The following is a 26554-nucleotide window of genomic DNA, read 5'->3' on the forward strand; positions in this document are numbered from 1 at the left end:
CGTGAACACGGGCTTATCTGTCGTACGAGGCGTGGAAACAACGAAATTCCATAAACGGAGCCCGCTAGACAAATCGGGATGAAAATTTCATTGGATCACTCGTCGGGAAAACCGATATTCCCGAGTCGTCGGGCGTTAAAGCCGAAAGCGCGTTATAGCGCGGAAGAGAGGGGGGGGGAGAGAAGAAAAGGGAAAAAGAAAAAGGAGAAAAATTCGAATGCTTCCTTTCCTCCAAAGGAAGGGTAACAAAAGAGAGAAATAAAGGAACGGAAGACTACGGGAGCGATGGTTTGCACGAGATATGTAATATCGAGTGGGCGCAAAAAGCGGTCGGCAAACTTTCAATCAGTCGTCCCGTATTGGAGAGTAGTAACGGAGCTTGTATGGGCGGACAGGCCGGTCCGCCTGTTGGCTGCAACAACACAGCGTTACGTGTGGCCTGAGCGCGGCCCAGTAGTCGTGGGATTTATTTGGTCGGACAGGAAACACCGTCGCTTTACCGCACAGCGAGCGAGCGAGCGAGCGAGCGAGCGAGCGAGCGAGTGGTGGGGGGAGCGGGAGTGGAGGGGGACGGCGGATTTCACGGATAACGGCGAGGGCTACGCTGGAGGGGAGGGGCGAATGGGACAAGGACCGGTGGGGAGTGTGGGACGCGCGGCAAGAACTAAAGGACGAGGACATGCATATTAATAGGGAAACAAGTACCGAAATGTCTGACCACCGGTGAACGAGCCGACGTTCGTTGTATCGAACGTTCTCCCTCGTCCATTTCCCTTCCTCCTTCCTACTCGTCCTTTCGGGTCCGTCCGATTTCAATCCATACGTGGCCTTCCACCTCCCCCCCCATCCCACTTCGTGTCGACGACACGTTCGATCCCGCAGACGAACGTCGCAGAGCCGCGTAAAACGGGCGATCGATTAAACGGGCGGCGATCGAATACGGGACAGGTACGTAAGCATCCGACGCTTGCCTGTAATCAGTTGTTAAGGCGGTGTACTGGGTAAAGATCCTCCTCGCGTTCGATTGCGATCGATATCGATCGGGATCGATCCTTGCCTCGAATCTTTATATATCTTGGGGCGAAAGCGTGAATTTTGAGGAAAGGGGAGGGGATAAAAGGGAAGGAGAAGCAGCGTGGCCCCGGTTTCGCCTGGCTCGGAGGTAGAGGGAGTGGCTGGCGTATAAATTAGTGGTGAAAAGTTAATTGGAGCGGACACCGGCTTCCAGCTCGCAGTGATACAAGTTACACTCGTACCCCACCCTACTCTCCCTACTCCAACCTCCGCTGGAATCGTTCGCTTCTGGTGTACGTAGCGCAGCGTAGAACACCAAACACCGTACGCCTCTCGAGCAATACCGTAGCACGCCGATTTGAATTATCGGCCCCTCGTCGTCGTTACCGCGTTAAATCCTCGATCCGCATCGCCTCGGAGGGAATCGCCGTCCGAATTATATACATCGATCGATGGCTCGCTCCACGATCCATCCGCCGAGAAAATTTCGGATTCGAGGCGCGAGCGTCCGGTTGACAGGCGACGAGCGCGAGCTCGCGCAACAATCCCGTATCCTGAATTATCGCGGCGCGGGCAAATACGCTGATTCATGCAAATTTATAATTTCAAATTCGTAATTATTGTCAAATCGGGCCGCGCTCGGGCGCGGATTGCGGTCGGGAGAGCAATTCGATCGTGTCAGCCGTGTTTCCGAGTTGCGCCGCGTGGCGTCGCAACCGTCGCCGTTGACTAATCGTCGAAACGTTTGCCGTGTCGTGTTTTCTTCGCGCGCATCATTCTTCTCCTTTTCCATATCGAATATCCTCGATATTCGTTCTTGGAAAAAATGGATGGAACGAAGGTGGATAACGAATAATCGGCACGCGTGAAAACGGAAATTAGAAGGAACGAAGCGGGCGGTTTACTTTTTAATTCGTAGCTTAATAAAAGCGTTGGAACGAACGAAGTGGGGGAAAGAGAGTAGCGGTGGCTCGCTCTTTCGCATTACAAGCGGTTCTCGCAACACGCGCATCGAGAACCGCCCACGATTCCTGGCCTCTTTAATTAATGAACATCCGGCGAATGTTCGCAATGTTCCCATTCTCCTTATTATCCTTCCCCAATAATAAAAATAATAACGATAATTATTATCGGTATATACGCCATTAATACCGTTACTTATTATTATTGCCACGATTATTATCGTCGTCATCGTCGTCATTATCATCGATTTAATCGCTTTTCTTTCTTTTTCTATTTTTCCCTTTTCTCATCTTATTACCATTATTATTACGAGCGTTATAAGAGAACGGAGAGCGGAGAAACGGGTAACGAAGGCGGTACGGAGGTATATAAAAAAGGAAGAAAAGGTCGCTTTCATTAGAGCCGCTCGCATTACCACCGGCCTCCGCGCTCCTTGATAACGTATCGGTTAATTTCACGCCGGAACTCGCAACGTTCCGTGAGCTTTCCCTTCCACTTTTCAACGACTCAACGGCGGAAGAACAGACGCGGTGTACCTCGACCGTTGTACCTCGGCCACCGCCGAAATATCATCGAACACTGTCCAACTCGATCATCTCTCTCTCTCATTCTCGCCGGGCAAATCCGACAGAGCGCAAAGGGAGCGCGTTGTGTGCGCGCGAGGATCGATCGCTTCGATTGTTGCGCTAATCTCCGCACCCCGCCCTAAATTCCCTCATTTCCCTCCCTCCTCTTTGCTTTTTTCCAACAATGAGATTTTTCACGCCAACGGATACTTTACATTATACGCGGGGAGGAGAGGGGGGGCTGGCTAGTAAAACGCGTCGGTTAATTAAAATCGGGCGAACGGGGCGTTCGATAGGCCGAATTTATCGCCGAATATTTTTTACCGCCGATTTTCAGCCGAATATTCAAACAATATCGAGATCGGATATATGTGCAAAGCCCGGCAACGGCGCATTATTGCTCGCCACGTTGCCCTCGAAACGCGATCGTTCCCCTCCCACGTTAATTATATTCCAACACTTGCCCCATTATTTTATCCCGGAGATTAAATAATATATGCAATACGCGATATACATATTTTTTTTTTTTGTTCCATTCCCCCGGAAAATATTTCCCAATATTTAAATAAAATATTTACGAAGCGTTGCGAGTTACGGTGTCGCGAAATCCCTCCTCCCTAATTATTAATTTCGGAAGAGACGAAGCGAAGGAGACGGAAAACGAATGGAAAATTTAGCAAGGAACACTCGAAAATCGATTCTCGTCTCGCGAGAAACGGAACGCGAACGTCCAGAAAATAACGGGGTTGCATAGCACGCACGCGACCGTGTAAGTAGATAGGGCTCGAACGATTGTTGGAAATGGTTCTTCGAGCGGCCATCCGTCTCGTAAACGCTTATCTCGGCCCCTCCTCTCCCCCCATATTCGCGTTTCACTCTCCTCTCGCCGTGGCCGCACACCCATACCCGTTCGCGCTTCCGTTAACGATCTTTCTTTTCTCTCCTCTCTCGTCCTTTTTCCTCTTACAGGCTCGAGAAACGTTAGGAACGAAAGATAACCGTAACCATAGCGACCAGCAATTGCGCTACGCTATTTTATTTCGTTAGTTTCGCCGTTTGACGCGCGCGCTCCTCTCGCAACTAACCGCAAACTATCTTCCCCTCCCCAAGCGAGGAGCGACGCGAGTTATAATTGACTTTAAATACACCAACGTTTCTTTTTATTTCCTTCGACCGTAGGTAACTCCTTTCCGTTATTTCCCCTTGGATATACTTTTCTCTCTCTCTCAACTGGACCAGTAAGACGTCCGTTTACGAGGCCCCTTTACGTACTTCCGTTAACCGAATTATCTCCTCCCTTCCCTCCCTGCAATTTCACTTTAATCGGTATTTATCGGCGACGAATCGACCGGTTTACTTTCGAAACTCTCGTTACGTCGGTAAAGAAGGAAACGATAATATCGATTTATCGTAGCGCGACTTATCGATCGAATTCATCTTTCACTTTCTCGAAACTGAAGGACACGAGTAGGTTCACGAAAGCTAATCCTGCGGATGTTTTTCGAGGGAAAAATGGGGAAAGGGTTTTGATCGAGGAGTACCGCTAACTTAATGAATAATTCGATTCGTAACGCGGCGCCTTCCCCCACTCCGCGTATTTGCCCTTCGCAAACAAGCGAGTGTACACAAACGCGTGCATAACTTCGCCTTAACACTCGTAATCGGGCGTGTACACCTCCCGTAAATATCCCGATCAAATTTCCAAAATATCCGTTTACACGGATACGCGAGATCATCGGCTCGAACGGGAGAAAAAAGCGTGGCGCGAAACGAAAATCGAAAATCGTGGGAGGAATCGTTGCGAAAGGGGACGCCCTGTCGCGCGCGAGATATTAATTGCGTCGAGGCAGTCGGACGGATATTTTGTTTCAATCAATTCCGAAACGGGCGAACGAGCTTAATTGATTAGCGGCCGTCGATCGGATATTCGAGTCGAGTTCGAACGCGGCTAAAGTGGCTTATTTCCTTTTTTTCCTCTCTGCCTGAGATTCGAGAAATTTACTTCCAATTCTTGGGAAAGAAAAAAACGATGAATATATTCATAGGGAACTGAAACTAAAACGGGGGGGGTATCGATACTACGGATAATGCATTCATGAAATCGAATGCGATTCAACCTCCCCTTCCATAAAGAGAGAGGAAAGAGTTACGCTGGAAGAGAATCTGAAATCGAAGTTCATCGAGCTCGTCGACAAGAGTTGCAAAGAGAGGAGGAGGAGGAGGGGGGTAGTATCGGTAGGATTACATCGCTTATTACCCCATGAACGACACTCTGGGAGCCACAATCGCGGATCCGAGAAGGAAAGAGGAAGAGAAGGAGGAGGAGGAAGAAGCTGCTCCACTCGAGATACGTGGCGAATTCTGTTCGGGATCCGGTGAATACCGGGGAGCGGAAGAAAAGCATCAATTTCCGCCAGAGAAAAATCTCGGGGATGCTATCCCTTGAATCTGTCGCTTCGAAATGGAAATTGGACCCGGCCCGACTTTCGTTTACTCTTTTGAGGAATAAGAACACGATTCCGCGAATTTTCGAATCGACCGAATACTAAAAAATCCCATTGATTTCGATTAGCTCTTTCTTCTTCTTTTTTTTTTTTTTTACGGCCGGCTGACACGGCTCACACCACCCTCCACGTATTTCCCCGAGCGAGATAATGGCCGTTAGTCGGGGGGGGTTAGTTGGTTGGAGAGGAGGACTGGAATGGAACGGTAGGTGTCGAGGAAACAATTCCGACCCTCGTCTTACACGGAAATCCATACTCGGTTACCCTTGACGAAGAGACTGTGAATAATTACCGGCTTTGAAGCGTAACGTTGCAGGTTTTCACCCTTCGACGCCACCGTATTACGCGCACCACTTTTCATCGTCAATTTTCCACCGAGAGAGAGAGAGAGAGATAAGGTTCCACAAGTGTAAATCACACGTGTCGCGAAAGAACGATCGAAACGGGCGACAAAGATATACACACATTTACGTACATTTGAGAAGAAGAGTTTTTTTCCCCGTCTTCGCGTATAATATAATATAATATAATATAATATAGTATAATATAATATAAATGTACGTATCACGATGTAACGCGGAGACGCGCGTATAATTCTTCCATTTCGAATTTCCAGGAACGGACCGCTCGCGGATAAAAATAACAAGGGGAGCGAGTGCGAAAGATAACGACGCTGCGAGAAGAGAAATTCCTAAGGTGTTGGTGGCGCGGAGAAGAAGGAGGAGGAGGAGGGAGCGAGAGAGAGAGAGAGAGAGAGCTCCGCCCGTTTCCAACTCTATTCTTCTCGCCGTCTATACGCTCGCCTTTCTCCCCACTCTTCGCTCAAAGCCTGCCCCCTCCCCCCGACACCGTGCCAACAATAAGGATTTTCTTTTCACGCCACCAGACCCGATCGACGATCGTTTTTCATAAATTTCAACCCGACCACGACCCGACCAACACTCTCTCCCACTTGTTTCGCGGTTACGTGTTCTCAGGTAAGCGGAAAGCTCGGCATCGGTGTTGGTGGTTTCCGCCAACGCGGCCTCGTGTGTCTCGCTCCATTGTTTCTACGTATTCTCGCCAGCGCACGAACCAACCGCCTTACGACCTCGTTCTCCCATCCGACTGCTTCCTTCGTTCCTATTCCCCCGAGTGCGATTCGCTTTTTTCCTTCTTCCTCTTCTTCTTCTTCTTCTTTAATTTATTCGACGGTAAAGTAAGATCCAGATCAAATCTCGATCGGGTGTGAATCGAGATTTACGATGATTTTTTCGGTTAAGAAACAGCACTCACTCAGTATACGATCCATGTTGTTACGCGTATAAAAATGTACGACTCGTATCTTGTACATTTGCGCGTGAATTGAATGTCACCGAACGCTATTTCGATCCTTTTTTGAATACACGCGTGTATACACGAGTTGGGTGTAGTAGAACGAAAGTATCCGGCGCGAGGCGGATGTATGTATGTAACACGGTTCATCTCACAGCGTTCATCCTTTATTATCAATCGAATCGTTCCTTCGAAACAGAGACGGAGGACAAGTCGATTTTTGTCATCGGTTTTGCCTGTGTTAACGGTGGCTCGATTCCCGCGGTTCCGTCCCGCGGACCGAAATTCGATTTAATCCCACTGATTTTCGGCTAAAGGATTAGATTACTCGATTTTTGTTCCGGCTTCCGATCGGATTATCCTCCATTTCACAAACTCGCTTTCGATTGGAATTCAATTTACCTCCTCCTCCCCCCTCCCCTCTCCCCCTCTCCTGATTCGTAGAATATGAACGGTTATCGGACATCCGTTGAATTATTGACCGGATAAAACTTTGCAAGCCAACCGTCTTCCCTCTGTGGCCGGCCACCACTGAGAGGGATCAAGATTAAGCCGAGACGCGATCCAACTTTCTGCCTTCCCCTTCCCTTGTTTCGATTCCACGGGAATATCCGTGGCGACGGTACACCGAATCCGTGAAATTAACGACTCCGCGAACAACCGAATGAATACAAAGATGGAAAAATTGGAGAACGAGAGAAAGAGAGAGAGAGAGAGAGAGGAGAAATGGCGAAGCGTTTAACATGGAGAAGTTGAAAATTAGTTGAACGAGTATCTCGCATTCAACGAACAAATTGCAATTACCGTTCTGTCGTGCAAGCCACATATTAAATCGCATTAAAATGGGAACTAACCGAGATTGTCTGTCGACTCGAATTCGTTCGCTTCTCTTTTTCCTTTTCGACCGAACCGCGTTAGAGTAGAAATTTACAACTAATAAATTCAATGTAATCACCAGCAGTCAGTCGCGTACAATCTTCGCGTACATTATCATACGAAGAGAGAAATTCGCCTAAACCATGAATCCTGATTTTAACGAAAGTTTGCGTGAAGTGGAATAATGTGATAATTTTTGTTCAGAATATTTCATTCTTCCCGAAATTAGAATCTCTCCCGGGGAATAATTTTCGCAAGAAAGTTATAGAGCGATAAAGTTTCTCTTTATCTCTCGCGTATCGTTACAAAACGGATATAGGTTATATACGAAATTAATTATTATTATTATTATTATTATCGTTATACTTGAACACCACAACACCACAACGCGTAAATATATTCCTTTCCTTGCTTTACTTTCGGTACTTTAAATATTTTTCTTCGTATTTACGACGCGATATTCTTATAATTCTGCCGAAATGTAAACAGCACAATCCGATCCGATGGCCGAAAGAAAGCGAACTACAATCTCGAGAGCCGTAGTCGGCCGAGTTGGGTAGAGAGGGCAGCAGCGTGGGCATCCGTGAATTTGCCGGCGACAATACGCCGGAATATAACCGCATTGTGTAAACAGACAACGCGGCGCAACCGTGCCGGGAGCACGGTGCGTGAATCCTGAACATTGGACGACGACGAGTCCGGGCCACGGCGTCGTCCTCGTCGTAATCGTCATCCTCCGGATCCAAGTTGGTTGACGCCGCCTAACCATGGACAATGGGAGCCACGACCAGTACGGTACCATTATCCGCCTCTCGCGTCTATGACAACTCCATGAATTATGCAGCGTAATGTAGACGGATACGCGACCCCTCCCCCTCCACCTCCTTCTCAACGCTCACGCGCCTCGCGCATGTCGTTCCATTTACCGAACCCACCGCTTTCAGCCGTGCGATTTACCTCGTCCTTTCCGATTTACGCCCTCTTCGCTCGTCTCCTCTTTCTTGTTCCCGTTCTTGTTACGCCTTGCTCGACCCCTCGTCCCGCGATTTACCACGTCGAAACGTTCTCGAAACGATAATTGGAGAGGTGAAATTCGGTTCGAAGCCAGTACGAAAGTCGTACATACGTACATACATATATATATGTATCTCGTGGAAAGGGTATAACGCGTTGAACGATGCGTTCGAAGAGAATAGGCTTGCATCTGACGCGTATTATCCCCTCCCTCCCCCTTTTCCCCGCGGAGCTTCCGATATTCGGTATTTTCGACAGGTGCTTTGAATATCGGTGCGTTTACCGGCACCGTACGATGTTAGGCCGCCGATTGCCGGTATTACGGTCTCCACAATATCAATCCGGGCGTGCGGTTATCGCAAAGTAGGGAAACGCCACGTTCAAATCCAACGAGCCCTATCCCCCTCCCCGTACCGTCGCCGACTACGATATTGCCAGATTCGTATTACCTTGGCTTTAACTACCACAGTCAACATCGATCCATCGAAAACGGTGAGCGCTTACACATCATGAATAATTCGCATCTACGAAACGACGCATTCATAGTCGTCAACTAACCTACACCTACACCGTTCGAACGAAAATCTCGGATTCCTTCCTCCCGAAAGATTGAATAATAAATCCGCACGATTTTTGTTCTACGAAATATAAGAAAATGTGTAAATATATTTAAATTTCTCCAGAAAACCATCTCGAGTCCCGGGGTCTTTTATCGTCCCCGGGATCTAATCTCGGGTTAAGAGGTACCTCGAGATTCCATCCTTTTGCTTAAACTTTAAATCATAATTTTCATCGGACTCGCTTTTCCCCCCTCTCGAGCGATCGCAAAGCGGAGGAGAAAAGCGAAGGAGGAAATCTGGGAAAAATAAACACGAGTGGATACCAAATGATGAAATGAAATTGAAGGAAAGCGGCGACGTTTGCCTCGAGAGAGAAAAAAAAAAAAAAAAAACGTCGTAGCTACGAATGACGTTTCACGAAACTTCTTGCTGTTCAAAAATTTGTATATAAAATATCCTCGATCGATAACGAACATATATATTTTTTTTTCAAGAGTTTTCGAGGAGAAAGTTTGTGGGAAACTGGAGCGAAGAATAGAGTATTTGGGCGAGAAAAATGGCGCGCCGAACGAAATCGAAGTCGATAGTTAACGAGTCGTGAAGCGCGATTAAAAGTTTAAAGCGGTTCCCTCGAGGGTTTCTTCGCTCTCCCACTCTTTGTCTCGAGCGTGGCAACACCATGGCTCGCAACGCCACGGTGTCAGTTAGAGGTACCTCGTCATCGTGGAACGAGTGTGGACGAGCGAGCGCGAGAGAAAAAACAAGAAAAACGAAAAAAGAAGGGGAGAAAGAATTAGCCGGCGAAAAGGTTTAATCGTTAACGATGGCGGTCGTAATCGGGCTGCCCGATAAAAGCATCGGGTCCCTAAAGAGTCATCTGTTCGGCAAATGGATGACCCGTGGAACGGGTTCGTACGTACGTACGAACGGCACGCAAGAATCCTGGGGGGATATATCGGCTCAAACATTACAACCCTCCCCTCCCCTCCGTATCTGTCGTGTTATCGCGAACGAACAATGACTACCTATTACGCGACTCCCCGCTCATTTTTCATTATTATCGTGGGTCATCGGCCCGTTTCTAACGAGAGGCGGCCGCCTTCCGTACGTAATTACAAATTGGTCGCTCCGTTTCGGGCCGAATCTAAACCCAATCTAACCGAAAACATTTACGTCCCCCCTTAAATCGCCGCGGGCGATTACGGCCCTGCTTACGGATCAAGATGGTGTCGCGAAGCGAGCGAGCGTGCTGCCCCACAGCGTTTGGCCGGCCAAAGACGACTTCGCGATCAACTTATTAGGCGAGATAAGCGAGTGGTGGGGAGAGCGAGGGGATATGAAGTCGTCGGAATTCGTGGCGGCTTGGTGGTGGGGGAAGTCTCGAGTCGCCTCGGTTCGTGACTATCCCCGCTGTGTAATCAGATATCCTAGGGCGTGTGCGTTTCCCCTGTAGATCGGACGAGTCGGGACTCGTTGTGCGGCCACGTAACCGTAACCGTGCCTCGTGTCGGATCGATATCGGAGGCGAAGATTGGCCCGTGAGGCGGAAAAGAGAAGAAAAGGAAGAAAAACAGGTGTTAATCGTCGTCGAACACGCGTCAACGTTCTTCGTCGAGAGAGAGAAAGAGAGAGAGCTTCGTGACACGTGGGGACTCGGGAAATCAGCAATTCGCTTACCGACCGTGACACGGTGCGTTTGCGTTTCGACGTTGGCGGAAAAAGAGAAGAAGGGAAAAAGACGTGACCCCCCATAATCGTGTCGCGGGGAATTATATCCACGGGTATTATCGTCGCTAATGTCCCCCTACGCGGGCGTAAAAAATTTTTTTTACGGCCCGCACTAAACGTTACGATTTTTACGACGTCCAATATTCCTTCGTCGAAACGTCTTTTCCACCGATCAAACTCGCTCCCGCGCCACGTCGGCGTAACCGATCCAATAAGTTGGATCCCGAAACGGGATGTTGGAAACGCGTTAGAATTCGCAGAATTCGCCTTTTTTTTTTCGGTGATTTTTCGATCGATCCGTTCCCTCTCTCTCTCTCTCTTTTTTTTTCCACGAGTACCAACTCCATCCACGAGTAGATGATCCATTCATACGACTCTTTTGATTAAATATGTCCGTCCATCTGGCGTCGTCGGCGAGACGGAAGCAATTTTCCCGAACGATTGAGAATCGTATTCCAATCACCGACGGTATATACCGACCGTATAGGAATTCGGTAAATCTCGAGGAGATATATAAAGCGGGATAGATAGAGATAGAGAGCTGGGGGGACGATGATAGTTGGCCCGATTCGCGCAATTCGTTGCCGCAGACGGGCGTAATTAATGCACTACTTTGTTCCCATGAATTTATAATTTCCCGTTATGGTAAACAGCACTTGCAAATATTTGCATATGCAATGTAATAATATCGTTGTTAATTTATTACCGCTTGATGCGCACTGATATCTCGGAATACCGCATAATATAGCGTAAAGCTCGCTGTCATGGTATTTCTACGGCAATTCGTATAATATCGTTTTCCCCCCCCCTCCCTTCTCTGTCCGTGGCGGATGAAAAACAGGGATTTTTCCCTAGAACGCCACGTTCTCATCGATCCACGGTTTCAAACGATTGGAAGGGGGATCCGTCTTTATATTATCCTCCTCCCGCGAGAGAAGAACCGAACACGAATCTCTCTCCGTTATCCCCGATTGGGAGTGGAGGGGAGAGCCGCCGCTTGGACCGTCCCTCCCCGCGCTCCCCCGAGTTTCTCAAGACAGAAATATCCGCGGAATGTGGTGGCTTCGTCGAGTCCATCGGGACAAAAATTACATCCACCCCCCCTCGGCTAAGTATTTACAGGAGGGGGACGGCAAATAACAATCGATCCTCTCCTTCCTTTCTCCTGTCCAATAATTAACGATCCTTATTCATCCCTCGAGATTTTCAACGGATTTTCAACAGAATCAGAACGGAGGGGGGGGGTTAAAAATGGCGACGTTTTCAAATCAATTTCGCTCATTTTTCCAAAAGGCTCGTGGTAAATTCTACGTGAATTTGAATTAATCCGTCGTTAACTCGTTTCTTCCATCGATCGAATTGGCGCGAATTCGAATTACTTACGAAGCCGAGGAGGGGGGAGAGAATCGTCAGAGACGGTTTAAAGGGGATGGGACGAGAAGACACGCGTTCCCAGCGACGAAAGGGATCCGGAAAAAACGGTTTTGGTTGATTGATCGTATGGATATCGATTAACCGGTTGAGAGGAGGGGGGAGGCCCCGAGGGAGGGGAGAAAGGACTCGGCCCAAATTCCGCTGACGGTTATAGGACGTCTCGTTTGTAACTGTCGACGCGACAGGGATGGAGCTTAAACCCTCGAGATGCATCCTGCGAAAATCAAGGAGGGGGGACGGCCGAGAGATACGAGCGAGAAATATTGGATTCGACGCGTCCCAACAGCGAAACGATCCTTCAGAGAAAGGAAAGAAACGTGCGTAAATAAGTCGAGACACGACTTTTTCTTGGAAAAAGAGAGAGAGGGAAAAGAGAGCGATCGATGTATTCTCCCTTCCATTTTCAATTCGCCTGCACTGTACACTGTATTTCCTGCGCGGGAACGACCAATGAACAACGAGATTGGATGAAGTTTCCAATATTCCAAATTATAGATTTTTCTATCGCTTTTTTGATCTCTCTCTCTCTTTTTATTTTTTCGCAATATCGCGGAATCAAAATCAACACGATCCATTAGCAACTGAAAAAAAGGGATCCGTTTGAAAATTTTTCCAGGCGTGGAGAGAGAGAGAGCGAGAGAGAGAGAGAGAGAGAGAGAGAGAGAGAGAGAGAGAGAGAGGGAGAGCGACAAAGGAATTTCCGCGGCGGTGGCGGCCGTCTAACGCCAGAGACATTTCGTTTTTATGTTTTTCCGCTCGCTTAAAAAGAGCCCCGCTCTTTCTCCCCCCCCCTACAACGATTTTTGCACACACGTTTCTCGCCTGTTTTTACGACTCGCGTTTCCTATTGTTCGCGATATTTTAAATCGAAATTTTTCTCGAATTTCGAGATTTCGAGATTTTTAGGCAAAGGAAGATGGAGGATCGAGTAAGAAAAAAGGGAGAGAAGCGATCGTTTTCCCTTTCGATTGATAATGGAAACGAGACACGGGTCGCACGCGCTGTTTCCGAGTGGATTACGAGCGGCAAAAAGGCGATGAACGCGCCTCATTGTCTCCGCCTTCCATTCAACGACGCTGTGCCATCCATCGAGTGTGCGGCGTGACGCGGCGAAAAAAAGGGTATTATTGGCGCGAACTGGGGTGACGAAAGGAAAACCGTGTTGGCGGGAGAAAGGGGAGAGGGGCGGTAAATTAAAGGGGAATATTAATGGAATAACCGCGAGGAGGTGGAGGAAAACGGAGGCTCGTTGAATCTTGGAAAGAAAGATATTCGATATTCTCCTCGCCGATTTTTATTCCTTCTTTAAACTCGACAACTTTACTCATTTCCTTAATTCGAGCTTACTTTTAGAGGAAACGTATCTCGATGATAATAAGCGAGACCGTGGATAATTGTCGCATTTTCTTATACATTTAACAAGGGATCGAGTTATTCAATAATTAATGACAATTAAGCAAGGGGTGCATCCCTTATTGCGCTCCATCGTTCAGTTTCAATCTCGTGTCGATGCTTTTTTCCACCGCGAGCCGCCATTAAACGAGGCGAGATTCGTGATCGAGTCGTAAGATGATCAAAATTATGCTCCATCCAGTTTCAGTCTCTTCGATGCTTTTTTCCTCTCCTCGAATTCGCCAAAGAACGACTAACATCGTGTTAACCTCTTTGAGAACAATAAGCGAGACGTAATTATAGCATTTTCTTATACAGTTAGCAAGGAATCGAGTTATTCGATAATTAACAACGATCCGCCATTAAGCGAGTTAAGGGATGCACCATCGAAGGTACAAATTATTACATCCAAATTGTGCTGTAAATCACTCAGCGAATGTCCAGTTTCAATCTCGTCTCAATGCTTTTTTCCCCCGAGCCGCTATTAAACGAGGCGAAATTCGTGATCGAGTCGTAAAGACATCAAAATTGTGCTCTCGTCGCTACGATTCGCCAAAGAACGACTAGCATCGTGTTAACCTCTTTCAGAATAATAAGCGAGACCGTAATTGTAGCATTTTCTTATACAGTTAGCAAGGAATCGAGTTATTCAATAATTAACAACGATCCGCCATTAAGCGAGTCGTAAGAGATGCACTATCGAAGCATCAAAATTATGTTCCATCGTTTAGTTTCAATCTCTTGTCAATGCTTTTTTCCTCCACGAGCTCGAGCCGCTATTAAACGAGGCGAAATTCGTGATCGAGTCGTAAAGTCATCAAAATTGTGCTCTCGATTTGCCAAAGAACGACTAGCATCGTGTTAACCTCTTTGAGAATAATAAGCGAGACCATAATTGTAGCATTTTCTTATACAGTTAGCAAGGAATCGAGTTATTCAATAATTAACAACAATTAAACAAGGAATGCATCCCTTATTGCGCTCCATCGTTCAGTTTCAATCTCGTGTCAATGCTTTTTTCCTCCACGAGCTCGAGCCGCTATTAAACGAGGCGAGATTCGTGATCGAGTCGCTTCGATTTGCCAAAGAACGACTAGCATCGTCTTAACCTCTTTGAGAATAATAAGCGAGACGTAATTGTAGCATTTTGTTATACACTTAACAAGGAATCGAGTTATTCAATAATTAACAACGATCCGCCATTAAGCGAGTCGTAAGGGATGCACCATCGAAGCATCAAAATTATGTTCCATCGTTCAACTTCAATCTCTTGTCAATGCTTTTTTCCTCCACGAGCTCGAGCCGCTATTAAACGAGGCGAGATTCGTGATCGAGTCGCTTCGATTTGCCAAAGAACGACTAGCATCGTGTTAACCTCTTTGAGAACAATAAGCGAGACCGTAATTGTAGCATTTTCTTATACAGTTAGCAAGGAATCGAGTTATTAATATATAATAACAAATAAACAATGCTTCGAGGCACTATTAAGCGAGGGACGCACCATTGAAGGTTTCAATGCTTTTTTCCTCTGCTCGAATTCCTCTCGTCGCTTCGATCTCGACGGGCCTGTCGCGGTTTCCATTTCGCAAATATTCGGGACGGGAATACTTCAGGCGCTGCTACAGGCGGGAAGAACACGCGGGGATCGCGGTCACGGGCGATCGGAATTCGCGCGGCTCGCGAGACACCGAATCTTTAATCGAATTCCCAAGAGTCGTCTCGCCTCGAGACTTGGGGACAATGCGTGCGCCACGATTCGGCTGGGGAGCGACGCGCGCAGGATCGGAACCAAGTTTTCAATCGCGAGATAACGAGAAACTTGCTCCCTCTGCAACCCATTATTTCGGGATCGTTAGATAATTTCCGGGAGAGGTACGCGCCTCTCGAGCCTCCGCTAATTGCGCCGCCGAAATTTCCTTCGAAACGAACGAAATCGATGTCTGGAAACGCTATTCGTCGAACGTTGGAAGAAGAATTGGGCGAAGGAGGGGGAGAAGGGAATTAACGAAAGAAAGAAAGAAAGAAAGAAAGAAAGGTGAGCTCACCCGATTTCTCGTCGACGATGGAAGCGATCCCGGCGACAGCTCTGGTCAGTGCGACGAGCAACAGTACACTCCACATGTTCTCTCGATTGTTCCTTTGCCGCAGTCCGGGGAAAGCGCTGTCTTATCGCTCGCCGACGCCGTTAACTCATCCATCCAGCGGCGCCGATTCTTCTCCCCCCGCCACTTTCATCTCGCGCCCGGATGGCCGTCCGCGAGGCCCACCGATCGTGGCGGATCGACACGACGAGCCGTCACGCATCGTCCGCGCACCACCGAAATCCGAGCCGAACTGACGCCGCACAATACGCCGCGCACCGGCCTTCGACCTTGCCTTCCCCAACCAACCAATTTCTCCTCCCGAGAAATGTTTACCGTCCTCGTAAGCGTTAATCCTCTCCTCGTCTTCCCTCCCCCCTGTTTTTTCTCTCTGGTTGAACGCTAATTAAACTTGCCGTCCCACCGCATCCACGACCGCAACAACCTTCTCCCTCTCTCTCTTTCTCTCTCTCTCTCTGTCGCTCGTTCGCTCGCTCGTGTCGAAGCCAGCGTTGCGACACGCGTACCGTTGGTCTCCCCTCGCTGTTAGAAAATCTACCGCACTTTCTAACCGCGCGCCACTGTCGCCAATAACCTGCAACGACGAGCACGATACCCGCAATCACCGTGGTACACCGTCGTGTGTATATCCATCGGAGGCCGCAAAATTCACCGCACAGATATCGAAAACTTTCCTCCGCGTTTCCCAAAAACGTTCCACAAAGATTGAAGAAAGTTTAAGGCGATCCAAGGCGATATAATAACAGACGTCCAGATCTCGTTCTCTCCGCATCGAGGGGGGGAAGGGGTCCTCGGTGGAAGTCCCACAGGTCGTCGCAGGAACGTCCACGCTCTTTTACGAGAGAGAAGGAAGCGTTCCGCTCTTTTCCACCATTTTCGATTCGAACGAAATATATATATATATATATATATCGTAATCGTTCCGAATAAAGATCAAAGGTAGACCTTGGCTGGCACAGACTTTACGGCTGGAATAGATCCAAGCAGGGGCTGCAATCTCGTCAATGGCCGCGAACGAGATCGATCCTCGAAGAAAGATTCGGCCAACTGTCCCGTCACCTTTCCATCCTCTCCACCGTCGCACCGTCCCGCACACAGCACAGATTTTCGCGCGCTTTTCCCGGGACAGGAATCAACGTTTCCTTCACCAAACAAACTCGAGTTGCACACCTCGTTCTCGCTTGGAAAAAAAAAAAAAAAAAAAAAGAGAACTCGACACGTGCTCGAACTCAGATACACGACGCGGCACCTTGTCAACACTTGTTCGAGCAACGGATGAAGAAAGGAAGGAAGGAAGGAAGGAGTTCGAAGAGTCGGGGAGAGGAGAGGAGAATTTTTGCGTTGAACTCGATCGGCCGGGGAGGAGAGGCGGCGCAGAGGGGCGGTGTAGAGAAGGCGCGCGAAGGGTAGGAAGTCGGCGCAGGTCCACGAACGAGCGCGTTTGCGGACACGTGGTCCTCGACCGACGGCGGACGGCACACTGACGGAGAAGACGAGCAAACGGCGCGGCGACGGGCGCGCAGCCTGCAAAACCTCCCGAGGAGGTGGAGGTGTCGGAGGAAAGTGGAGGGTGGGGCGAAAAGGGGGTGAGAAAGGGGGCTCCCTCTGGAGAGAGAGAGAAAGGGAAGAATCCTTTGCGAGAAGAATTCTTGTTGCGCGATGATGCCACCACGCACATGCGTTCCACCCTGTTCGATAAACGCACGGCTCTTTTTTGTTTTCGAAAACTCCTCCTTGTTTTCCGATCGTGAAAAAAAAGGGGGGCGGTTTTCGAATCACCGTGTTGTTTTCTTTCTTCTCGATGCGAAAAGGTATCTCTATATTTATTGTACCATTTACGTGATAATTAATTTCGTTCGAGCACGATGAATATATATGCTATATTAATTTTCGTTTCGTTTATTCGCGAAACGTGGAAACCTCGTGGGAAAAAAGAAGAGGGGAGGGGGGAGGGATAGATCTACGTACAAATATTTTTCACGTCCACTCGTATAATTGAAAACTGTATATATATATATAAAACATCTTGTTTTCCTTCGAATCGAGAAAATACACTCCGATAACCGGGGCTCATTCGTTGTTTACAGTTTCCGAATTTTCGAGAATAAATCCGGGCAAAGGGTAAAGATGTTTGGCCGACGAACGCGTTTAAGATGTACTTGAGGCTTGCTCGACGATCCGTGGGTCAACGAGCGCCTTTTGTTCGGTATCGAAGCGGTGGTTTACAGTGGTTTAAGGGGGGGGAGAGGATAAGATACGACGGTCAACGGGATGGAAGGGATCGAAACAGGGTGAGAGGGACAAGGATCATCTTAAAAGCTCGTGAAAGGGAGCGTATGCCGCTCGTCAATAACGACTTTTCGTCTCTCTCTCTCTCCTCGCCGTCCTCCGAACAAATTAAATCGGCCCTACTTTGCGTATCACAAAAGCTATCCCGCGCTTAAATATTTCACGTTTCACTTTTATTCGGCCGAGTATGGTTCCCGGGCCCGATGAATTTCGTATGAAACTGCGTGCGAGCAGGCCGTGTCGCGTATATTACGCGTTCCGACGTAATTTAAAACCGGGCGGGTGAAAATTTCCGCGATAAAATCCGCCGTGAATAAGAGCGCATACGGCGCGTCGCGTTGGGACAACAACGTATTTTAATCTCGATCGCGCCCTCCCTCCCCCCTCCGCGAGCGAGTCGAGAGATATTCGAGGTGTTGGCTCGATCTTGTCGAGCGGTGGAAATGGAAGGGGAAGAAAGCATGGGCGATCACGAAACGCGATAATCGCGAGAAAGAATCGACGAATGATCGAAGCGCGGCGCGTCACGTGACGTGCTTACGGGTCGAGCGCCTCTCGCGTTATAAAATCGCGACATTTCTGGGGAGCGACGGAAAACGACGTTACACGCAGAGGTCGGCTATTAACGCGATCATTAGGTTCCCGCGATAATACGGTGGCACGAGGGTAAAAACGTTTTGGTTCCGTGAGATTCGGCCTCGAGATTAAACCGTTTCCCTTCACGCGACACCGTTTACTCGATCTTTAGGAGAGAGCCGCGATACTTTGCCGCGGCCAACTTTGCAATTTCCGAAAATGACCTCCCTACGAGACCGGCTGCTTCGATTATCCTTCGAGGCGAAGAGGGAAAAAAAAAAACAAATCTTTCGCAGATCGCGACGCGCGGCTTGTAATTGAATAATTAATGAAATTGTTATCGATCGTAAACCGTCGATCTCCATCCGTTGCAATTTACTTTTGTAATTCGAGACGAGATACGAGGAAAATAACCGAGCGGAGAAATCGCAGATCGTACGTGGCGATTGGAATTTATGAAAAATCGCGTTGTAAATACCAACGTGCCGACAACTCGTTATCACGGTTACGTTCCGATTTTTCGTCAAATTTGCAGAGGCATCGCGAAAGCTGTTTTTTTTTTTTTTTTTTTTTTTTTATATAAATCACGATGTAATCTACGTTAAAAAAAAAAAAAAGAATTTATCGCGGGAAAAACGATTGTATCGCAACGATTCGTCCGTTCCTCTTTCACCTCTATCGGAGGAAAAAAACGTTATTTTCATTCGAAGGAAAGAGCGCGCGATGACGATTCCACGTAAGTGATCTCAAGATTGTTTTACACGGAGAAACGTGACGTTTGTATATTTCGTATCGACGGAGCAGACGATCCAAGAATTTTCCCGTTCAGCCGTGCGTGGCGGTAGCTGACGAGTAGGAAAGTTCAAAGTTTCCTGTATTACCTACGCATCACCAATTCGACGTGACCCTCTCGTGTTAACCTCTCTCCGCCAACCGTTCTCTCGCCACTCTCCACGCTCTTCCCAAGGCCGTTAATCCTCCGATAACCGATAAAACTAACCAATTCGACGCGATTAAACGGAAGGGAGAAACAGAATAGAAAAATCGGAAGCGATAAAAGTAATTGTTCGGAATTGGATGAGATGCGGCGAGATGTCGCGACGAAAGAAATACAAAAGCTTTTATTAACAAATTACAATTACTCGCATTACACTATATGTATATATATATATATGATACTGATTAAGCTCGTTCGTGAGACAAGACTACGCGAGAATCGTTCTATCCACGGAGATCGTATCTTTCCCATGCGAACGCTTCTCTTCCATCTTGCGTTGTACGTAGATTTTTCTTATACCGAGGTAACACACGTTCATCGCTTCTTCTCCGCAAAAATACGGGACGACGCTCTCAATTGGTGATCTTTGCTGGAACTTCGAAGCACGCGATCGTGTTGTTTCCTTCCATCAACGCGTAATGTATAACCATGGAAATCTGTAGAAAAAAAAAAAAGAATATTTATTTCGTCATTTCTATTCTCCATTATCGTTGCAATGGATTGTATATACAATTATAAAAAAAGAAAGAAAAAACATATAGAGTAAAAATAAATCGAACAGATAATTAACCATTCTTTCATTTCGCGTATTGCGAAACAACTTTAGACTTGTTAGACTCGTGCGCGATAACGTTTATTAAAATCGGTTTACTGGCCACGATAATTCTTATCTGTTCGATGTGTAGGAATACAGTTTGGTGAAAAAAGGAATATATATCATACATTTCGTATTCGAAAAAGCAAGCAAGAAAAGAAAAGTTTCTTAATTTTTTTCTTTTTTACCGTGGGATAAATCTGCAACACGGGGAACTCTCGCTTGTATATGTACTCGATGTCTTTCTTCAACGAGCATCCAGCCGGAGTCCCGTCCAGATTGTAAATGTTATCGCACGCGCTGGTCCCATCTACGCCGACGAACGGCAACGGTACGCCAAGAACGGCGGCGTTCACGGAGTTGACCAAAGACTCGACATCTTGTTTCGGGACGAACTTTTGCTCGACCGACGCCTTCGTCCTTCGTTTCAGTTTGCACGGTGGTACGTCGCAGCCGGTTATCTTAACCTGATTCGGATCCTCGAACTTCTCCCCTGCAATCAATCAATTTTTCTTTTTCTTTTTCTTTTTTTTTTTTTCTCTCCTTCTCCCGATTACAAAAGTGGGTCTGCGTGACGCAATGCGTACGCTCGGTCGTAAAGCCGATACGGTAATTCGCATTGATATTCGAACGACGTGAATTCAAACACGCGATGACGTTCACCAGTCGAAGATTATTGCTCCGTGTATTATTATTATTATTATTATTATTGTTATTATTATTATTACTATTTGCTCGTTGGAACTCGTCGATGAATCGACGCGATTTGTTCGCGATACGTAGCATCGCGACGAATTAAATAACGAGAAGAAATTTAAAACCGTGGGAAAAGGAGGAAAAGGAAAAAATATCGGCGCGCCAACGATTTAATCGATCGGTAACCGTTTTCATCGCTAAACACTCGGGTCGTTCATCGCAAATGTTGTTTGTTATAAATGTGTATAAAAGTTTGAAAATAAAGCGTGCATTCGCCTCAACGTCGCCTGAATATTCATCGCGATATTTAATATATATATATATATATATATATATATATATATATATATATATCTTTCTCTCTCTCTCTCTCTCGTTGGGCAAAAAATTACACGCGCAGCGAGTAAATAAAACGTACTACTACATTTTTTCTTTTCTTTTTTTTACCATCGTTACGCGTATAATTCATTCGAATAAAAATATTCTTCAGACTTAAAATAAACCAAGGCTCTTTCCTGCTCGTGGTTACATAATTGAAAGATGACGAAGGATTTCTTCTTTCAGAAATTTTTCTTTTTTTCTTTTTCTCATCGAGGGTGCCGTAAAGAAATATATATATACATTTTAATATTTTTAATATCTCTTTAGCATCCAAATACGTTGCCAATATTAATAAAGATTCCATTCGACCTGGTTTCAACTGTGCTCCGTCGATAAAAACAGAGTTCCTCTCGAAACGAGCCAGTCGATCGTTTAATTACGCGCGATCGGCATCGTATTTTGCATAATAAAAAAAAAAAAAGAAGAAAAAGAAAAGAAATAAACGTTTACGAGAATCGACAAGAGATACATTCTCTCTCTTTCTTTCTCTCTCTTCTACAATCAACTTGCACGTACGAGATCATCGTTGAAGGAGAAAGAAAAGAAAAAAAAAAAATCCACGACACACGAAAACGAACGAAATCAACTTGCATTTTTCACTTTTGGACGATAAGGGAATATTTTTTTTAACGAAACATCTTCTTATCTATCTCAAAAGTTTCGTTCATTCGTAAATAACCCACTGAAAATATTATGCAAAATAGGCGTAATAGATCGTGTGTACACAAAAAATAAGAAGATACGATCGATGAGTCAATATAAAACTTGACCGCGGAATGTAAACGAGAGAACACACACACACGCGCGCGCGCGCATACGCACGTACGCGTCACACACACACACGCGCGCGCGCATCGTATTTAAATATGCTGAACGGCAAACCGATCGCCGCCACGGCACGAGATTTTTATTACTAGGTCTCGAAACGAGCAGTGATAATTAGTCGAGGGACATATTAATAATTCCAAGACGGAATATTTATCGATTATCGAGAAATATTCGAAAGAACGTGGGAGAGAGAGCGAGAGAAAGGGAGAAGGGAGGGGGGAAGAAAAAAAGAAACGAGAAAAATTTTCTTTCTTTTCTCTACTTACCGGTTCCGCAGTGATTAACTTCGGTTGCACAGACAACTACGAGCAGAGCTACGAAAACGAGAATGGTTCCCCTCATCGTCGCGGTGAAAGCGCGTTTACGTGGACGAGAAAAGGAAAGAGAGAGAAAGAAAAAAAAGGGGAAAAAAACCGTTTCGCGTCGAAGGAATTGAAGATCGTCCTCGCTCGCCTCGATCCAGGCCCAGATCCGGCTCTCGACTGGGTGTTGTTGCCACGGGAGGATGGTAACGTTGTGATCGGTCATTCGTCAAAGTTCACTTTAAATAGATTCCCCTCCCTAGAGGAGGAGGAGGAGAAAGAGGAGGAAGCCGGCCTACTCGAGTGGGGATGGAGAGAGAGAGAGAGAAAGAGAGAGAAAGAGAAGGAGAAGGAGAGAGACAGTGGAAGTGGAAGGGGAAGGGATTCCGTAAATTTATAAAACTTTGAGGAGGAAGTTGTCCTAGAGAACGCGACGTGTAGTTCGGCGCACAAGATGAATCGCGTTGGAATCGGACGAATCTCTCGCTTTTCGAGGACTTCGAAATTATTCTTTTCTCGATACGATTTCTTCTTCCTTCTTCTTCTTCTTCTTCCTCTTTTTTCATCGTTCTCGAGGTCTCGAACGGAAATGAAACGAAGCGGCACAGCCGCGAAGAACAAAGCACAGGAAATTAACAACCGCTCCTCTCTGGTCCCACTTCCAATGAAATTCCAAGTTCCCACTTACTCGCGGGAATGACCTTCGATTAATGCCCTCCTAGATACTGTTTCGATCACTGTTAATTCTAATTCCTTCAACTTCTTTTCCCTTTCCAACAAAGATTCCGAATAAATTTCGTTTCCAACGCGTATATTGTATACGCTTCTCTCGTGGATTATTTTATACACGTATCCAGTATTAAGTGAATGTATCTTAATAATCTTATATAATTATCTCTAAATATCTTAATAAAATAAAATTCGAAAATCGATAAAAGGAATAATTTTCAATAAAAGAATAATATGCACGGTGGTTCTTCGTAAATATTCTCGAGCCTACGAATCCCAAGGCCCACGAAAGTTTCTAAAAGTTTCTTATCTAAATAGCCAAGTAAATTGTGTCCGCGCGATGGATCGTATTACCGTGACTTCAAAACATAAACAAACGCGAGGAAGGAAGGAAGGAAGGAAGAAAGAAAGAAAGGAAAGAAGGAAGGAACAACAGGTATCACGTGTCGGCCTCGTCCGTCGAGTTTGAACGTTCCTACCTGATCGAAATAACGAATAACGTTGCGCGTACGCGAGATATGTCGTACGCGTATATGAGTGTGTGAGTGTGTGTGTGTGTAGAACGTGCGAAAAACGGCGCGCCGCCGGAGGACACGAAATGCAGCTCGCGAAGTAGAAAGTGCAGCTCGGAATACAAACGAAGAGTAAGAAATTATCGGCGGGCGGTAACCTTGAGGGGAACGGGAAAAAAACGAGATTCCTCCTCGACGAGTCCTCCAACGGTGCTTCCTAGTTATCTTGATCGCGCATTCGACCACGACTTCCGCCCCGAATCCCCAACGAAATTTCGAAACAAACCGTTTTCGATCTCGTTTTTTTTTTTATCTCTCTCGTTTCCAAACAATTTTAATCGACCGATAGCGCAAAATTTGAAAACCTGCCTCGAAAAGAACACGCGCGGAATGGAAATTGACGTGCGTCCGTCAAAGAAAAAAAAAAGAGAGAGAGAGAAAAAATAGGAAAGGAAGGAGGAAAACGGAAAAAGGAGGATTTTCTCCCGCGTTCGCGATTATGCTTGAAAGGAACAATGTGTTTGAGGAATCGAGGACGAGAGAAGTAATAAAACGCGCAAATAAAAATCACGTTCCGTGACATATGTCGTGAAACGCGATTTTCGATTCTTGGAAACGCGGCGAGAAGAGAGAAAAAAAAAAAAGAAGAAGAGGAGTTGGAGGAGGAGGAGAAGGAGGAGATGGAGAACAATGTTGCGAAAAATAATTACGCGGAGCGCGTATGCGGGGATCGACTCGCCAGTTTTTTGCGCCCGCCATTTATCGGCCCGAAGTAATTCTGCGGTCAATTTCCTCGACGCTTGGCCACCTTCCGAATCCACGCGGATCCTTCTCGCTCGTCCAATAATCGCGCCTCTCTTTGCCTCGTTAAATACTTCGTACGCGGTTATAATTTCGCCACCGAGTAAAAAACCACGAGGTTTCTTTCTTTCTTTCTTTCTTTCTTTCCTCTTCTTGTTTTTTTTTTTTTTTTCACGTCTCGAATCTTCCAACGCGATACGTTACGTCCATTATCCGTGTTGTTTTGCGCGAGCGAAAAACCGTCGCGTCAGCGATGATAAGTTTTAAAGCAAAAAAAAAAAAAAAAAAGTAATGGAAATCGTGGAAAATTCAGCGATAAACTTCGAATCGAGATTATTATTCTTCGCTAAATTGTGAACAAAATTTCGCGGAAAATTTCGATGGATGAAGGAAAGAAAGAAAAAAAAAAAAGAAATTGGAATTTCATGAAAAATTCTTCCCTTCGAAAAATGTTCAGCATTCACGACATTACGGCTCGCGTATGGATGCAATTGTATATACACGATTATATCCGTTACGTTGAAAAAAATGTTGAATATCCGAGCGAAAGAATTCGCGATATCGACAGGTATATCGATCGATAGCTAAAGGCGATTAATTCTTTCTTTTTTCTTTTTTTTTTTTTTGTATCTACCCCTTCGTTCGAATGGAACGCGAATATTGAAGAAGTAGGATAGATCGTAAGATCTCTAAGTTCCATCGTGCTAGAGCCGGCCAGCAAAGGCAATTATCTCATTTCGACTAATTAGAACATGGTACAAGGGGCTAACAGGCTTTTATCAGCCAAGTTGTTGCGTCTTAAATTTCTGACTTTGATCCTCACTTGAATATTTAGATAGAGGGAAGGTAGAGAGAGAGAGAGAGAGAGACACATTTGCCGGTGTAAAAAGGGACAGAGTCGGAAAATTGGATAGATTTTTTTTTTTTTATGGGTAAACAAACAAAACCGATCGGAAGAGGAATGAATCAATTTTCGCATAGATAGGCAAAGCGGTGTAATTAGAGAAGTGTATAGATTTTTGTGTCGCAGTAGCAGATACGATATCGCTTTCATTGCGGTTCATTGAATTGCGTATTGCAAACTTGCATAAACACGACGCTATTGCACGTGGAAAATCGTACGGAAATTGCGTTATTTCCCAATATTAGATGAGCGTTGAAAGACGACGAGTCGGAACGAAGGACGGGATATACTTTTGTTACGTTGGATTACACGCGTTCGATGTATTTTTTTTTTTTTAACTCGTGCATTAATATCTCCTCGTTTCAATCAATCCAAAGCTGTATAAAATTAGAATAATTATGCATCGAAGCATATTAATAATAATTAGAATCGAATGTAAAATTACAAATGAAAAAAACCGATCGTACGATTTTTCCATTCATATTTATAATGTATATACAACTCTTTGAATATTGAAGATTAAGCTGGAATTTCGAAGGAGAAATAACGTATGAAAATGTATTCGATCGATTTCATATCCGTACTTCGTATCGTGTGTGGTCACGCACCAAGAACAAGTATGACAAAGAGAGCAGGTAGTGCGAGAAGGATAAAGATAGGATAAAAATATGGGAATCAGCGCCATCTTCAGAGTGCCGCAAATGAAACTCGCGTAGGCAAGGACGGAGAACAGAGGGAGAAGGATAGATATAGAGTGAGGATGGAGATGCTTGCGCCATCTTTGGAACGATAATGGTATTAATTAAAAGATACGATAAAGTAGAATCGCGAATGATAATTTTAGAAAAAAATATTCTTGACAGAGATGGCGCCAATAGTCGATTCTTATTTACCTTACTTTCTCAAAGGTACCTTTGGTAATCGAAAGATGGCAGTAACGATCAATTCTTAATCTATCTCTATCCTTCTCCAATCACTCGCTATCCTTACCCGACGAGTTTCGTTTGCGACAAACCGGAGATGGCGCTAATTATCATATTTTTATTCCATGTCCTATATCCTTCTCTCCTCGTCATACTCGCTCCACAAAATTTTATAGAATTGAAGAAAACAGCTTCGACATCCGATCAACTTTATCTTAATCGTTTTCTTTTTTCTTCCTTCCTTTCTTCCTTCTTTTCTTTTTCTCCATTCAAAAATAAACCACCATATCAATGAAAAACATTTTTGATTTATAGCGGTCGTGTGCATCCGGCATGGAAAAGGTATCTAGGACGCTCGGCTACGAGCAACCGTCACAAAGAAAAAATTCTTCGCTTCTAAAAAAGCTTTTTACGAACCTTCTGACGAGCGTCTCGTCCGACCGTTAAAGTATCCACCCATAAGAAGAAGAAGAAGAAGAAGGAAAAAAGAAAGAAAAAAGAACAATACCATTACTCACCCATCTCTCGTTTCGAGAGGAAACTCGCCACGAAGG

The 26554-nt window shown here is 45.9% G+C and overlaps 2 protein-coding genes across 2 annotated transcripts in view; both read right to left on the bottom strand.

Moving 5' to 3' along the window:
• Positions 1 to 16641, bottom strand: part of LOC411116 (nephrin) — a 235484-nt gene extending 218843 nt beyond the window's left edge. The window contains exon 1 of the mRNA XM_026441039.1: positions 15411 to 16641. Within this exon, the coding sequence (XP_026296824.1) occupies positions 15411 to 15486 (76 nt within the window). The 5' untranslated portion in view covers positions 15487 to 16641. The remainder of the gene's footprint in view (positions 1 to 15410) is intronic.
• A 2794-nt stretch (positions 16642 to 19435) lies between these two features.
• Positions 19436 to 22356, bottom strand: LOC725038 (NPC intracellular cholesterol transporter 2 homolog a). The gene is made up of 3 exons (XM_001120140.5): positions 22096 to 22356; positions 20113 to 20417; positions 19436 to 19766 (listed from the first exon to the last, which is right to left on the bottom strand). Exons 1-3 carry the CDS (start codon positions 22169 to 22171, stop codon positions 19683 to 19685), a joined length of 465 nt encoding a protein of 154 aa, XP_001120140.3. The 5' UTR covers positions 22172 to 22356; the 3' UTR covers positions 19436 to 19682.
• Positions 22357 to 26554: the final 4198 nt, after the last annotated feature.

Source organism: Apis mellifera, linkage group LG5 (assembly GCF_003254395.2).
Source record: "Apis mellifera strain DH4 linkage group LG5, Amel_HAv3.1, whole genome shotgun sequence".
Classification (NCBI taxonomy): Eukaryota; Metazoa; Arthropoda; class Insecta; order Hymenoptera; family Apidae; genus Apis; species Apis mellifera.

Coding starts and splice junctions, on each gene's coding strand:
- LOC725038 (XM_001120140.5), bottom strand. CDS start 22,171: ATGAGGGGAACCATTCTCGTTTTCGTAGCTCTGCTCGTAGTTGTCTGT. Junction 20,418..22,095: donor AGTTAATCACTGCGGAACCG/GTAAGTAGAGAA, acceptor GATTGATTGCAG/GGGAGAAGTTCGAGGATCCG. Junction 19,767..20,112: donor TGTTGCAGATTTATCCCACG/GTAAAAAAGAAA, acceptor TTTTTTCTACAG/ATTTCCATGGTTATACATTA.